The 13,095-nt window shown below is 45.9% G+C and overlaps 1 protein-coding gene across 6 annotated transcripts in view; it reads left to right on the top strand.

Moving 5' to 3' along the window:
- GLYR1 (glyoxylate reductase 1 homolog) overlaps positions 1 to 13,095 on the top strand; it is a 36,497-nt gene that overhangs the window by 7,507 nt on the left and 15,895 nt on the right. For 4 of the 6 annotated variants that reach the window (XM_068565588.1, XM_068565589.1, XM_068565586.1 and 1 more), the window contains exons 4-9: positions 5,064 to 5,202; positions 5,750 to 5,992; positions 9,615 to 9,701; positions 10,670 to 10,726; positions 11,490 to 11,540; positions 11,630 to 11,703. In XM_068565588.1, coding sequence (XP_068421689.1) covers positions 5,064 to 5,202; positions 5,750 to 5,992; positions 9,615 to 9,701; positions 10,670 to 10,726; positions 11,490 to 11,540; positions 11,630 to 11,703 — 651 coding nt within the window. The remainder of the gene's footprint in view (positions 1 to 5,063; positions 5,203 to 5,749; positions 5,993 to 9,614; positions 9,702 to 10,669; positions 10,727 to 11,489; positions 11,541 to 11,629; positions 11,704 to 13,095) is intronic. The other 2 variants (XM_068565591.1, XM_068565590.1) reach the window with 1 other exon arrangement.

Here is a 13,095-nt window from a genome sequence, read left to right as displayed (position 1 = left end):
GTCTCAGGCACATGATGGCCCACTTCGAACAGGTGGCTGCTCATCAGAGAAGAAACTGAGCTCAGGGTTTAAAAGTTTCATCAGTGGCTGTGAATGGCAGAATGGAGGGAGTTCATTTAGTTTGCAGGTGCTCAAAAAACCACCAGAAACAAACCAGTTCAAAGAATACCGTGGGCAAACAATGGGTAAATCCCAAACAAGAGTTTCTATAGCAGTCTTTGCATCTGATCCTCACAATAGCTCTTTCAGGAAACGTAGTTTTTCTGGTTCTTATTTTTCAACAGATGTAGAAACTAAGAGTCAGGAAACATAAGGATTTAAGTGATAAGATGTCCAAGGTCCCAGCCTGAGGTACTTTTTACATCAAGCTAGATATAAGGTGGGACAGCCTGGTTGTGAGGTGTCTGAGTGAGTGCTAAAGTAACTTCTAGAGGGAATGCCCTGGCGGTCCAGTGGTTAGGACTCCTCGCTCTCACTGCCGAGGGCCCGGGTTCAGTCCCTGGTCGGGGACCTAAGATCCCACAAGCCTCGAGGTGCGGCCAAAAAATTTTTTTAAATAATAATGACGTAACTTCTAGAAAAGTTTGTGGCTCATAATTAGAAGCACAGCAGATTGGAACCATCTGAGCATCCCCTTTTCTTTTCACCTGGCACCTGATTGACCCACTTTCCCTGCATCCAACACATGCAATGGTTGGAGAATTGAGCCAAGCAGATAGTGAGAGCCCACTGCTCCAGTATTTGGAGTGAGCCAGCAGTGTCCCTCTGCCAGAGCTGAACAGTAGTTATCCTAGAGAGCTCTGAGCAGATTCTCCCCTCCCAGTGCCAACAGCAGCTCCTGTCCTACCGGTGACTCCCTTCGTGGCTGAGGCAGTGGACCCCAGGAATAGGTGTCATGCATGAAAAGAAGTGGCTGGCCATGTTGGTGTTGGCAGTGCAGCTTGAGAGCCTTATCCAGCATTTGGGAATGTTTTCAAGTTTTGGAAACAAAAATCTTCTAAATCTATTTTCTCTGCTAGTCTTTGTTTTTTGGGGGGTTTTTTTAACTTTTTTTTTTTTAATTTATTTTGGCTGCGTTGGGTCTTCATTGCTGCACATGGGCTTTCTCTAGTTGTGGCAAGTGGGCTTATTGCTGTGGCTTCTCGTTGCAGAGCACAGGCTCTAGGCGCACGGGCTTCAGTAGTTGCAGCACGCAGGCTCAGTAGTTGTGGCACACGGGCTTAGTTGCTCCGCGGCATGTGAGATCTTCTCGGACCAGGGCTCGAACCCGTGTCACCTGCATTGGCAGGCAGACTCTCAACCAGTGCGCCACCAGGGAAGCCCGGCAGGCGGATTCTTAACCACTGCGCCACCAGGGAAATCCCTGCAAGTCTTTGTTGATGTCTGTATGATAATCAGTTGCTTGAAATTAACTGAAATTGTTAGTTATTTGTTTTGTGGCTTTTTTGGTTGTTTTGTTTTTTGATTTGCATTTTTTTGGGTGTCTTGATTTCTGAATAGCTTAGACTTGGACCTGTAACACCTCAGTAATCCTCAACCTCTTTCATTGGTTTAAGCGGGGAGGGGGCAAGCATAGAAATTATTTATTAAGTACTACGGTACTCACCAAATCCAGATGGAGAGGTGAACACACATCTCTGACCTCATCCTTGTTCTCACCTGTGGGCTGTGCTTGCGTGTGTGTACTCTCTCTCTCCCGCCCAGGTTATTGTTGCTGTGAAGTCTGAGACACATAGACGAGGGTGCCTGAGATTGTTCATAGACTGGCTTCCTTACTATGATATCATAGTTTAGTTTTAATTTAAGGGGAAGGCAGGTCAGAATTATGGAAGTGTTTGAAAATGTGAAATTTTAAAATTTATTTTGAGTGTATGATCGGAAGGTGGCTTAGTGGAAGTTTTATATTCTCAAATGGAAGGCATTTGTAGGAGGTGTATCAGAATACCAGGGTAAGTTTGCTGCTCTTGGCCGTGTTACAGGTGCTGTTACACAGGCAGCCAGGCAGTAGCTACCCACCTGAGCAGACCTACACAAGGAAGTCATGGGGGAGAACCCTCTGGGCAGTCAGAGTAGCCCATGTGCTACAGCAGAGGCCTTTATCATTGATACGTTGTTTTTTAGGAGTAATAGATATTCATGGTTTCCCCGCAAATCAAGCTGTAAACCGTTGAAACAATTCCATTCATCCTCATCCCTCAGACAGCCAGTTTCTGGCCCATAGGCATCCAATTATACTAGTTTCTTATGGCGAGTCCCTCCAGAGACACTGCACATCATCAGGAAGTTACATGTTCCTTTTTCCTCGTCTTTACACAAGTGCTTGCATACTACACACACTGTTGTGTATCTTGCTGTTTTCCACTTAGCCAAGTATCTTAAGGGACCTTCCATTTCATTCTTTGTAATGATCTCACTGATTGCCAGTTAGCTTGTTTTCGGGCATTTACTTCTACAAACAACGTGTAATTAACTTCTTTGTATATAGAAGCAAAGCTGGTTGGTTAGACACAACTTGACTAAGCCTGATTTTTTTGACTTCCCAGCCCACAGCAAATTGGTTGGAAAAGGTACAGCTCCACCTAGGCATTGGGAGCTCATTAAGAGGGAAATCACAAGTTACAGCTTATATCAAGCAAAGAAACAGAACAGTCATTTTAAAAACATACAAACAACAGCAACAACTACAAAAAGCCTCTGCAACCATACATTATTTAACCCAGAGGTCGGCAATCCAGCCCCCCTGAACGTGCCTAGAAGGTGTCATTTACTAGGTGATTATTGAGCACCAGTTGCATGCCAGGCCCCACCTGATGGGCCTCAGTGGATGGAGAGTGGGGCTTATTGAAGCTCCAGCTGAAATTCAAGCTTGCCCTTTTTAAGGAGAGAGAGTTTTGCAATATAGCCTTCAGAGAGAAAATTATTGAGATGGCCAGAGTGAATTTCAATTCATCTTGCTTTCAAGAGATAATCTTCCTAGGGCTCCAGTGGGCTGGCTTTTTTTTTTTTTTTTTTTTCTGGCTTTTTATTTACTGTTTTTCTGACGTGACAGGATGTTTCTCCAACAAGAGGTTGATTTCTTAAGTAGATTAACATTTCTTGCATTTATCCTATTGAAGTCCTATTTATACTGTCAGTTCTTTTAGCAAACTATTTTCACTTTTCAAAGATGGTCATAAGAGGAAAATTTTAGTATCTCAAATGCCAGTCTTTATTTAGGATGAGTGAATTTTGACTATACTGTTCTCCTGGCAGAAGTCAGTAATGCACTTAAAATGCTTCAACTAACAGATAGGCATGGATTTATTAGTGCTTCCTCCACAGATGTTCTCACCTTTCCACTTGAATCAGAGGTTCAAGTGAGGGGGTTGAGGAAGAGGGAGTTAGGGGTTCTTAGAGTCTCTTGTCCCATCTCAAGGGACTCATTGAAAACCACCCAGTCTTTCTTATGCTAGGAACTTGGGCAGGTCTCAGCTTCTGACCTGAAGCTCGGAGAGGGTTGAGGCTTCTCCTGAGGACTGTGGGACTTTAAGCTTCATCACTGATACTTGTGTCACCTTAGAGCTGCCATTTAATCTGAAAGTTTGACTTGCTTTTCAGGGTGTGTCTGGCTTTTCTTCTGATTGCTCTGGTGGTTTGTCCTTAGAAATGCTACAAACGCACTTGCTAAATAATGTGGGGTCAAAATTTAATTCTATTTTTCCTCCTTGTAGATCAGACCCATTGGGTCTGTTGTGTCCAATTTCAAACCTCAAGATGAGTTGGTCACTAGGAAGGTACCTGCTTACTTCATCTCATTGGAGCTCTGTGCAATAAGACCAGCGTCTGAGTGCCCGTTCACTGTTTCATTCTCTCTAGTCTTGTTTACTCATAGATAACATGCCTAGTCCTAGTTTGCAGACTGATGGTTCCAGAGATTGTGCTTGTGCAGACCCATCATCACAGGCATTAGCACAACCACTCAAAGCACAGGTGGCTGTTGCTGGGTTGGTAGCTCTATTTTTATGTGCAGAGGTTAGCACTTTTACTGTTATTAGTGAATATTCTCTAGCTTTCTCTAAAGGAAAGAATCCTAAGTTAGTGTGATAGCCCAGTTTCTATATCCTTGACTTGACCCACTTTTTCTGAAGGTTATGCTATGAAACCTCTGAGTATTACATGGTAAAATATGTAAATCAACTCTTACCTTGCCAAGCCTATAAAATTCTCTCCATTATTACTGGTGTTCTGGAAACTGAATGTCATTTAGGGAAACCACAAAAGCCAGCTGGGGCAGATTTATGCAGGTTAGTGTGGTAGGCCAGTTATTCCAGAGTTGATGGCTTTTTTCATTTTCATGTGTTTTGCATTGGTGGTAGGAATTAAAAATCGGAAGAGTATGTTCCCCTTCCTTTAATCTCAAGTAGAATCTTGTTTTTAAAAGCCTGCTTTTGTGACTACTGCCCTTGTTCCAATGTGTCACAAGTTTTGTGTGGTTTAGTAGCCCTGGTGCAATCATTTATGAACAAATATAGGCTCCAAGGCTGCAAACATTTGTAGAAGCAGCAGATTTTTGAAGATGTTGCCTTTCTTTAGCCCTCGTAGCATCCCACGTTCTCAGTGGATTGACAGGTTATCATTCTGGCTCAGGCTCTTGACGGACAGTGATGCTGCCGTGGTTGATAACGCTTCCAAGAGCCCTGATTCCCTGGGATCCACGTGGGGCCATTTGTACTGTGTAGTGAGAATGGGAGCACATCTACAGGTTTCCTCTGCCCTGAGCTAGTGGCAGAGTGTGTGTGTTTCAGTGTGGAAGGCTGGTGAATAAGAGTGGAAATAACCTGCAGTGCAGTGATTTTATTTGGAGGATGCTGATTTTGGTGGTGGTGGTTTGACTTGTTTCAAGAAAACATACTTTTAGGCTCAAGAGGTTGGGGTGGTCAATAGCATGTTTTGAAAAAAAATAGCAGGCCTGTTTCAAAGTCCAGTTAAACCAAACAGGTGTTTGCATTCTGCTGGGGGGAGGTCTTTGATACTTTTGGGCATAGGCAGTGTGGATCATATCCTTTCTCGATGTTTTCTGCCAGTGCCTGGATCAAAGTGGAACAGCTCAAGCCATATCATGCACATAAGGAGGAAATGATAAAGATTAACAAGGGGAAACGATTCCAGCAAGCTGTGGATGCCGTAGAAGAGTTCCTCAGGAGAGCCAAAGGGAAAGACCAGGTGAGAGGCTCCACAATTCTCACTTTATGCCGACTCCAGACTAGTTATTTTTGCATAGTAACTGACAGATTAAATATCGCCCGAACCCGAAACTATTCTTAATGCAATGCCAGTGGAGAGAGAGCTACTTCAATTCTAAGGTATCAGCGTTTTGCTAATCAACTTGAAACTCCACGCATGTGGCTGACCTTTCTGGAATAGATTGTTGCTCTTAGGAAAGTCTCTTGGACCCAGGAGAAGTATCTCAGCTTTTGAGTATAGCACAGGCCTTCTCCCTTTTATAGCATGGAGATTAGGAGCACGGCCTCTGGGCTATATCCACTCCCTGGATGTAAATCCAGTTTGGGGACTGTGGGCAAGTGACTTGAATTTCTTTTTCAATCCACTTCCGCAAATATAAGTGGAGTTGACAGCAGAGCCTACTTCATAGGGTTGTTGTGTGGATAACACACATAAAGCACTTATCACAGGGTGTGGCTCCTGTAAATCGTGGTAGTGATGGTGGCGGCTGTTGTGGTGGTTATCATTATTATTATTAAACTTTCAGACATCATCCCACAGTTCTGCTGATGACAAGAATCGGCGTAATTCCAGTGAGGAGAGAAGTAGGCCAAACTCAGGTGATGAGAAGCGCAAGCTTAGCCTGTCTGAAGGGAAGGTGAAGAAGAACATGGGAGAAGGAAAGAAGAGGGTGTCTTCAGGCTCTTCAGAGAGAGGCTCCAAGTCCCCTCTGAAAAGAGCCCAAGAGCAAAGTCCCCGGAAGCGGGGTCGGCCCCCAAAGGATGAGAAGGTTTGTTTTATCTCTGTAGCTTCTGGGGTTAGTGACTTTCTTTTGTATACCGGAGAGCTGAGCTCTACGGTATGCTTCAGCTCCCTGAATGGACATAGAGTCCTCTGCTATGTGCTGCCCTAAAGAATTCTGCAGACCAGGGGAGGGGCACGGCCTGGATGCACGGGTGGACCAGATGGTCGAGGGAGGAGAAGAGTCCACCTGAGCCAGCGTGCAAGGGCTGGCACTGGAAAGGGCTGAGCAGGAAAGAAGGGAAGGCCTTCCATACATGAAGGGCACAGCCCACCTGGGCTAGATGTTGGCATGCAGAGTCTCAGTACTGGTAGAAGAGCTGACAGGTAAAGATAGGTTGTCACCCGATTGTGAAGAGCCTTGAGGTCTACTTAAGCAGTGTTATACTATCATGGAGTCAGTAGGGGGCCGTGAAGGTGTTTGAGCTGAATGTGGAGGTGGCAGTGTGCGCCCAGCTGTGTGTTAGGGATCATGGCGGGCAGAGAAGAAAGGCTCAAAGCCAACGAGAAGGGTAACTTCAGGTGTGCGTTCATAAGGAGCTTTCCTTGGCGGGGGTGGGTGGTGGGTGGGATAGCAAATATTGAAAGGAACTGTGTGAGAGGCACTTCAGAGGAAGAGTTCATAAGATTTGGTAACTGGTTACATATAGGGGATGATGGAAAAAAAAGGAAGGGAGATGATTTCAAGTCTGTGCCTGGGGAAATGATGATGCCTTTTTTCTGAGCAGAGGAGTAAGGAGAGGAGCTGGCTTACGGGGCAAGAGGACCAGTTCTGTTTTGAGTGTGATGCATTTGGAGTGATGTCTGGACTGCCAGGGAGGCTTCCAATAACATAGGATGGAAATGTAGATGTGGAGGAGCGAATATCTAGAGAGGACGTTGGATCCATGAGACCAGATAGGGATTGTCTTCGGGGGAAGCAAGGAGAGAGAAGAGTGAAGGGCACAAGTTGGCTTTGCAGAGAGAATGCACATAGCTCAGGGTTGGAAGAAGTGGGCAGAGCCGGCAAAGTAAAGTAAAGCAGAAATAATATACCTCTCACCTTCTTCCCAAAAAGATTTGTGTATGAGTCTTAGAAGCCAAGGGAGGAGAATTTGAGGTGAAGAGGGTAGTCTGTCAAAACACAGGGGAAGATTGTTAGAGCAGGATCAAGGGGTTAGAAGCCAGATGGCTGGCACAGACGGGTGATGAGGCTGTGATGAAACGCTGAATGTCAGATCAAAACTTGCTGCAAGTTCAGACACCAGTGAGACCAGGCAGGGAAGGGAGAGAGTGCTCAAGCAGGAGGTTGGGCCGAGAGCATTAGGGGTGGCAGCGGCTGCTGTCTGGGGAGGCCAAGGGCCCCCCTCCTCAGGGTTACAGCCAACTTTTGCCAAATCGTCTGGTTTTTCTCAAGAGAAGCTGGAAATACAGATTTTTTTTTTTTAAGTGAAATGTTCCAGTTTTAAATGTTAGAAGCTAACTCAAATTTTTAAAACACTTTTAGGTCCAAAGGAACATCTCTCTGGACTAGATTCAGCCTGTCAGCTGCCACTGTGCAATCTCTGCGTTAGAGAAGGTCCTTCTCGCTGTTAGATGACCTAAGACAGAGAGTAGATGAGAGCAACTGTAGCGGTGGGGACAGCCCGGGTGACCATGAGTGCAGGGAACCTCCAGCCAAAGGTGGAAAAAGTTTAGAAATTGCCAGGAGCAGTGCGTGAAGAATTTTTCAGGGGGTATGATCTGATTTGATCCAATTGAATTCATTTCCTGGGGACCCACAGAAGTCTGGGCTATCAGGTTTTATACTGTTCTCCAAATTCATGCTGTCTGGTATCTTAAGCCATGGATCTCACCAACTCCTGTGCTCGCCCTGGAGAGAAACAACTTCTTTTTGGATAAAGGGAAGTATAAAGGAGAGGTTAGGAGGAGGACCTAGAGTTTGAATCATGACTCCGTGGCTTGTTACAGCTGTGCAACCTTGGCCAACTACCTTTGCCTCAGTTTCCTTGTCTGGTCATTGAAAATAATAAAGCCTCTTAGGTTTAAGAATTAAATGAGTAACACAAGCCAAGTACTTAGTGCCTGCGACACTATACATTTGATGAACATTGTACATTGATTATTTTTTAGCAGTAGCCCGTTGTGCAGTGAGAGTGTGGTTGTTTTAGTGCAACCCCAGGGGCTGCTGCCAGGCTTACTTGTAGGGACTCCTCACAAAAGAGTGTGTGTTGCTATAGTAATTGTCATTTGGCTGGCGAGCTCCTCTCTGGAACAGCACAGTAGCCTAGCTTATAACTGGGCAGAGCCCCAGATGATTGCCGTTCTGGGCCATAATTTTCTGTCCCATGAGGATTAACTGAAAAGCCTGACCTTGATGGCAGGGGTGTCGATTATGTGCGGGAAGGCGAAGGCTGGGTTTGTGTCTAGACTCTGTGTGGGAGCCGTGTGACGGGTGCACACTCACCCTCTCTCTGGGGCTCTTATTTCTGAGTCCTGAGCTGAGAACTGCAACTCTGGGCACGAACCATCCGGACAGGACAGAACTGTCCGTGGCTCTCCTAAGATCCAGACTTGTGCAGAGAGCAAGGAGCCAGGAGTCGAGGCCTTTGGTCAGTACTGGACAGAGAGCTGTGTTCTCGCCTTGCTCCCTTCTGTTGTTGTGGCCTTAGACCAGTCACTAGGCTGGTGACCATTGACATTTAAATTAATGTACATTAAACCCAAATTAAAATCCAGTTTCTTAGTCACACTAGCAGGTGCTCCATAATGACATGTGACTTGTGGCTACTGCACTAGATACAGTGGAGTCAGAACGTGTCCGTCATGACAGAAACTTCTCTGAGACAGTACTGCACTGGGCCTCTTTTTTTTTTTTTTTTTTTTTTTTTGAGCGTCTCCACTGCGGGCCAGGTGTCTAGGGATAAAGCTCTACAGCTGATCTGCTCTTGCCTCTCCACCACAGATTTGACCTCATGTCCCTCTCCCCGTTTGCTGTCTTCCAGCCTCGGTGGCCCTCCTTGCATTTCCCCTCGGCTGTCTAGTGGAGATCTCAACATGCCCCACTGAGCTCTTGACTCCCCCACCCAAATGGTTCCTACCTTCTGTCTGGGGAGAGAGCAGGCTCCTGGCTCCTGATCATCCTGGGTTCTAATTCTGGCTTTGTCACTTAGCAGCTGTAAAAAGTTGGGCAGATCTCCTCACTGCTCTATGTGGCTTTCTTAGTTTTTTTTGAGATATGGTGGATTCCTTCTGAAGCCAGTACTGTTGTCTTAATGTTCATTATTTGCCATAAGGAATTTTCTCTGTGACCTGCTGACCACACTACAGACCACAATTGGGCTTTCCCGTTACCTCCATCCTTATGAAATTTTGGCACAGGAACACATTTGTTACTTCCAGAACAGAGAAGAAGAAAGGCTCCCTCTGTGTTGACAAGAACTTGCCCTGTTTCTCCCGATGGACAGTCATCAGAGCCGTGCCTGGGGAGACCGTGGAGCCGGCAGGGCTGGTTCGGGGTGGAGTGTGACTCAAGGGAGCAAAACAGTGAAGAGGTGCTCCCCACGTTAGGCGGGAAGACACCTGCTCCTGAGGCGCCACAGCGCTTTGACCATCTGCCTTTCCCTCTGTAGGACCTCACCATCCCCGAGTCTAGTACTGTGAAGGGGATGATGGCCGGACCCATGGCCGCGTTTAAATGGCAGCCAACCGTGAGCGAGGTAATAACCTCTCCCGTGGGCCAGGAAAAGCCCAGCCTCGGAGCTGGTTTCCTGGCCTGACTGTGTGATGTGCTTTTCCTTTCCCCCACTTTTCTTGTGTATGAGGCTTTTTTTTTTTTTTTTAATTGCCAAACAGTACAGAAGTGAATGAGTTAAAAAGCACAGGTCTCCACCCTGGGGCATCCTGACTGTTAAGCTTGATGTAACTCACTCCAAACCCTTTGGCGCACCCACTTAACCATCATTTATATAATCACATACCCATGTTACAGTTTTTACTTTCGGGAGTAGTGTTGGTTTTCACAAAAGTGGGATCATTCTGCAGATTTTTTCCACTTAGTACTTTATAAACACCCTTTCACTGTATATACAGCTTTGATGTTTGGTAGCTGCACACTACCTTATCCTTGGGGTGGATGCACTGTCCCCCTGTTGCTGGGCCTACTTAGGAAAAGCCCTTGACAGTCCTGCAGTTGTTGTCTCCTCATTTCTGTTAATACTGATCCTCAGTGAGTCAAGACACTCAAGGGTCTGGCACCAGGCACAAGTGGGCCAAAATCCTAAGATCAGAAAAGTCTGAGAATTTGGTTTGGTCTGCTGGGTCATCCAAAGTGACTGGTGAATGATGGATTTAAAAAATAGTATGCTTTTTAAATATTATTCCAGTGTTTGGGAATAACTTATCCACCAACCTGGCAGAAACGTTCATTCTTTTCCACTTGAAACTTATCCACCAACCTGGCAGAAACGTTCATTCTTTTCCACTTGAAACCAGTTTTCCTCCAGGTAGAATGGGCATCGTTTATGAAAGGCTTAGACCAGCAATGGGAGAAGAGTTTCCAGGCAGTTGTAAGAATGAGCCCAGCTCCCAGAGGTGTTTCAGCCAGAGGAGAAGCTGGTTATCAGGTAGAAGGAGGTGACCTTTGTTGGAAGATAACTTGTTTTATTAAGTCATTTTCTGGTTTCAGCCTGTTAAAGATGCAGACCCTCATTTCCATCACTTCCTGCTCAGCCAAACCGAGAAGGTAAGTTGTTCTTTGAGGTTCTTCATCCTTGGTCAGGAGCTGGCCTGAGGGGAGAGTCCTGCTCCTTTGGAACCTCACCCTAGTCTGAAAAGTTAGACTCTACCTGTACTGCTGCCCAGAGCAACTAGTTAAGTTTAAAAGTTACATAGAGGACCACTCGTGAATCAGGCACTGTTAAGATTAAAAATGAACCCAAAAAAGCTTTTAAAACTTAGTGGCTGTGTGGTTGAGACATTTGCGGTTGCCTTCAGAGTCTAGGATGGAAATGAAACCTCAGGAGCTGTCGACCACGCACAAGGTAGCCAGTGCTGCTGGATGAAGGCAGTCTCCATGAGCCCTGAGAGTGTGGGGGGAGTTTCCCCAAGTGTCTACAGGGCTATCGGTTAGGCTGAGCCCTGATAGGATCTGCTGATGGTATGTGGCCTTGGAGTTGGACAGATCTGTATTCCAGGCCCAGTTATACTGACCAGGTCTGTAATTCTGGGCACATGACTTAACACCTCTGATTTTCAACGTCATGATCAGCAAAAGCATCTTGTAGAGCTGCGTGAGAGCTGAATGAAGTGATGCAAGTTAACTTTTCATGTGTGGTTTGGAATTCAGTAAGGTTGGAAACCAAATAAGTTTTTGTTTTTGTTTTTTTCCCCAAATAAGTTTTTGATGTTAACTTCCCGCTTTGGACCTAACCTTAATAGGGAAATCATAATGAAGACTGGTTAAATGTTCAGTTTAATAAGTGGTTTTCTCACTTCTTCTTTATTAGCCAGCTGTCTGTTACCAGGCAATCACAAAGAAATTGAAAATATGTGAAGAGGTACGTAGGTTCCATGCCTCCTCATTTTTATTTTCATCAGGGCCTCACATGGACAGGCTGACCTGACGACTTGTGCTTCCTTCCCCTAGGAGACTGGGTCCACCTCCATCCAGGCAGCAGACAGCACGGCTGTGAATGGCAGCATCACACCCACAGACAAAAAGTAGGACCTTTGATGAAGAGGCTTCCTGTGCCTCTGGTTCTGCTGGGGCCAGAGGGTGACCTCAAGGTGGCTTGTTAAGGGTTGTGTCCCAACCGTTGCTGGGACTAAATGGAAAGAGAAAGGGAAAGTTGTAATTCTTACGACTTGCCTAGGAGTAATTTGACTTGTGGGAGACAGAAGCTGCCCTATAAATGTACTGTGGATTTGGCTTCGTGCTCACTGGTGAGTCTCCAAGCAGGGAACACTTGGATCAGTGCTTCTCAGACTTTCCTGTGCCTCAGAATCACCTTGGGGAATTCCCTGGCGGTCCAGTGGTTAGGACTCCGAGCTCTCACTGCCAAGGGCCCAGGTTTGATCCCTAGTAGGGGAAGTAAGATCCCACAAGCCTTGCAGCATGGCCAAAAAAATAAATAAATAAAACAGCTAACTTTAAAAAAAAAAAAAGAATCACCTGGAAGGCCGCTCGTAAAGCACCGATTGCTTGACTCCACCCCTAGGGTTTCTTGATCAGTAGGTCTGGGGTGGACAGATTCCCAGATAGCTGCTGGTGCTCATCAGGAGACCACACTCTCAGAACCACTGTCCTTGGTCCTGGTGGGGGCAAAAGATGAAGGCAGCGCGTTGTCCTGCCTTCCCTGGCTCTCCCTGCTGTCGCCTCCCTGTCTGTCCTGCGCACCTGCCTGCTGCCCTCCGCCCCAGCCAGACAGGTGGGGGGCTTGACTGTGGTCCCCAGGCCTTAGCTTGCATCCACACTCGCCTTTCCCTCGATTCTCACAGCCAGTTTTGTTGATGGAAAGGGTTCTTGAAGAAGGAGCATTCTCTTGAAGTACGTAGCTAAGTCTGAATCTCCCATCTGAGTCTTCTGTAGGGTTCTTTCTCAGACTGAAAACAGTGTCTTTTACATTATTCATCACTTTTTGTACTGTTGAAGTCACTTGTTCTGTCAATTATATTTAGTGAACTTCTGTAGTGGAATGAAGGAGCTAGAGGCATGTTATATGCTAATAAAAAGAGGAATGGGTATTGCCCATTAAATTAATGAGGATTTTGTTGGCTTTTTAAAAAAATCCAGCTCTAGGCCAAGGACAGAGTCCAGTGTTTTCTCCCATCCGTCAAACCCTTTGTTAACATGAGTGTAAAGCCAACTGCAGAGCCGACCAGCTGCATCGTACCCAGTCCACCTGGTCCACATTGTTCATCTTGCCTCAAGGACACCATGAGGGGCTGTCAGCTGCTGTGTTTAAAATGCATAAACTTTATCCCCAGGTCTTCTCGGTGTCCTGGAACACCAAGAAAAGGAAAGAGAATTAGTCTGTCATGATTTAGAATCATAGGGAAAACTTGTACTACCCAGATAGCTGTGAATGACAAAAGATACCTCCTTGTTTTTAA

The sequence above is a fragment of the Eschrichtius robustus genome, chromosome 16, assembly GCF_028021215.1.
Source record: "Eschrichtius robustus isolate mEscRob2 chromosome 16, mEscRob2.pri, whole genome shotgun sequence".
Classification (NCBI taxonomy): Eukaryota; Metazoa; Chordata; class Mammalia; order Artiodactyla; family Eschrichtiidae; genus Eschrichtius; species Eschrichtius robustus.
Note: the sequence above shows the minus strand (reverse complement) of the source record. Positions and strands in the feature narration are given on the sequence as shown.